Source organism: Propithecus coquereli, unplaced genomic scaffold (genome assembly GCF_000956105.1).
Source record: "Propithecus coquereli isolate 6110/MARCELLA unplaced genomic scaffold, Pcoq_1.0 Scaffold119, whole genome shotgun sequence".
Classification (NCBI taxonomy): domain Eukaryota; kingdom Metazoa; phylum Chordata; class Mammalia; order Primates; family Indriidae; genus Propithecus; species Propithecus coquereli.
The window spans coordinates 6,128,468-6,131,331 of record NW_012135969.1 but is presented as its reverse complement, the minus strand read 5'-3'; the positions used below and the strand labels follow the sequence as shown (position 1 = coordinate 6,131,331).

At 33.9% G+C, this 2,864-nt stretch overlaps 1 protein-coding gene across 2 annotated transcripts in view; it reads left to right on the top strand.

Annotated features, from left to right (window-relative positions):
* The window catches only part of SKAP1 (src kinase associated phosphoprotein 1), a 273,972-nt gene that overhangs the window by 26,875 nt on the left and 244,233 nt on the right, over nt 1-2,864 (top strand). For both annotated transcript variants that reach the window (XM_012660133.1, XM_012660123.1), the window contains exon 2: nt 1,730-1,835. In XM_012660133.1, coding sequence (XP_012515587.1) covers nt 1,730-1,835 — 106 coding nt within the window. The remainder of the gene's footprint in view (nt 1-1,729; nt 1,836-2,864) is intronic.

The following is a 2,864-nucleotide window of genomic DNA, read 5'->3' as shown; positions in this document are numbered from 1 at the left end:
GCTCTTGCTCAGGCTGGTTTCGAACTCCTGAGCTCAAACAATCCACCCGCCTCGGCCTCCCAGAGAGCTAGGATTACAGGTGTGAGCCACCACGCCTGGCCTCTTTTATTAGTTTTAATAGTTTTTTAGTAGATTCTTTAGGGTTTTCTATACCTGAGATCATGTCATCTGCAAATAGAGATAGTTTTACTTCTTTTCCAATCTGGATGCTATTTATTTCATTTTCTTGCCTGATCACCCTGGCTAACATCATCAGTACAATGTTGAGTTTAAGTGGTGAGAACAGACATCCTTGTCTTGTTCCTGATCTTAGGAACAGGGGGAAAGTGATTAGTCTTTAACCATTAAGTATAAAATTAGCTGCTGTTGTTTTTGTAGATGCTCCTTATCAGTTTGAGGAAGCTTCCTTCTATTTCTAGCTTGTTGAGTATTTTTGTCATGAAGGCCTGTTAAATTTTGTCAAATGTTTTTTCTGTGTTTATTGAGATGATCATGTGGTTTTTGTCCTTTATCCTATTATTATGATGTATTACGTGAATTTAATCTCAGATGACATTGATTTTTTTGCCTTTTAATTCAACTTCCCATTTCCTCATTCTTTAGAATTCAAAGGACCATGGAGGAACCTATTAAATGACATATACAATAGATGCAATACAGGGCTTGGTTGTTGATGGTAGTTCTTCATGAAATTTTCAGTTCCAGGCCTTTGTATCTCATCAAAAGTCCTAGTGATGGCTATCTAGGATTTTTTGCTTGGTGTTGTTGAATGGTGTGAATGTAAAACAAATTTTTACATGTGCTTGTGTAACCCCTTTGTATAAATTCATAGCATTATTTTGATAGTATATATGATACAGTTTCATATTTTGGGCACAATTTTTGGAGGTAGAAAATTTTAACTATATTATTTATATGCTTTTTGGGGATGATAAACCTTTTATGCAGAATAAAGTGTGTACCTAGTATTTCTGGCAGTTGTAATTATTATCAATGTATTTTATCTTTGAAAATTTGTAGACCTCCCAATTTCTTCCTTAAACATAACATGATTGGTTTCATATTACGTATTTTCATCACATCCCTATTTTATAATGTATATTCATATTAATTGCAGTTTCCTTCCTTGGACACATTTTTCTTTTCCATGTGGGTTCCTACACTTGGTTGCATTGTCATTTTCATTGATGATGCATCTGCTAATTAATGTTTCTTTGAACGCCTGCCCTTTTGTCCTTGATTTTTGCAGTTCAGTTCTATTTTTTATTTCAGCTCTATTTATGGGTGTTTCTTTCTAGCTTCTATTGGCCTGTGACCTTCTGTTACATAATATTTGTAATATTTATATGTTTATGAAATTGACAATCTATCCTATGTTATCAGTGATAATTAATATGTAAATGTTTCTTTGAAATGGCTTAGGAAATAGTTATTTCTTGTGTTGAATATATGTGATAGCTTTCTAAATACATAGCAAGCTCTTGAATTATTAGAATATGTCACAAGCATATATAAAATTTTAGTTATTTATTCTGGTAAAATATATATAATATGAAATTTACCATCTTAACTATTATTAGGTATATAGTTCTGTGGCATTAAGCACATTCCCATTGCTCTGCAACTGTAAAATTTTAAAGAGGAAAAAATACCCATTTCTTAATCCTTCAGATTTTCCTCCTTCTCCCTTAGTCTTCTTTTCTGTTGATCAACTTTCCTTTTCTTTTAGATACTGAAGAGTTCCTGGCAGAAGGTTTGCGGAATGAGAACCTCAGTACTGTTGCAAGGGACCACAGAGACCATATTCTACGGGGCTTTCAGCAAATCAAAACCAGGTTTGTATCAACTAGTTCTGTTATTCTTCTTAACATTTAAAGCAATTTGTAATCAGTAAAATCTACTTTAATCATGTACAAATTAACAAGGTAAGACATACCTATCATAGTTCTTTATACTTGGGAGAAGCTTAATAAATATTTACTGAATCGAATTGGAGGCCAGCAAGCATAGTTAGTGTAGTTTATTGAAATAAAAATGTTTTGATGATTATGTATGTATCTTAAGATAATTATTCTGCTTTTAGTTTTGAATTTTTATGTTGGCCTTTATTGAATACTTTTGCATTTAACTAAAAAAAATGGTGAAAGCTAAACATTTATGCTTGTCTGAATTACCAACAGGAAGGTATTGGGCAATATGAGATAATTTTCATTATGATTTTTGGTACTGATTTTCCTTCCACATCCTCTTCTCTAATAGAAAACTTAAATCAGACTTATTTAGTTGATTCTTTGACCATATTGGGATGTTTTAGTCCCAGACTGGGTTGGAATATCATGCTCATTATTTCTTTTTTTTAAATAAGAGACCATGACCTAATTTGTGCATTTTAGGATGTGAGGATCTGACAGATGCGTACACTTTCTTGGGGGAGGAAGAAATTAAAGTTTTCCTTTACAATATATTTCCTGACCACCTATTGCTTGAAACGGGTAACTGAATGAGAGCTGGGGATAAGTGAGTATTATTTTAACTTTCTCCAACCTGGTGGCAATGTGATTCAGAATGTTTGAACTGCACACGCTTAGAAAAGGAAGAGCATCTGCAGGGTTATGGTTGGGGTTTAATTTGTGTGACCTACTGTTCTTAGCATCTACTCTAAAAACCTCATGGAAACTCCTTAGAAAAGGGAATTTTATCCTTCAGAAGGGCACAGCCAGAATCTAGTCCCTCCAGGAATGTAAGAGAACCTCACGAGATGCCCTGCTGGATCTTAATCGATCTTTCCTGCTGGCTAATTAAGCATCACTTTTACTCAGCAACTGGGGACTTTGCAATTATCAGCTTGGGTTGCCTTGAATTAT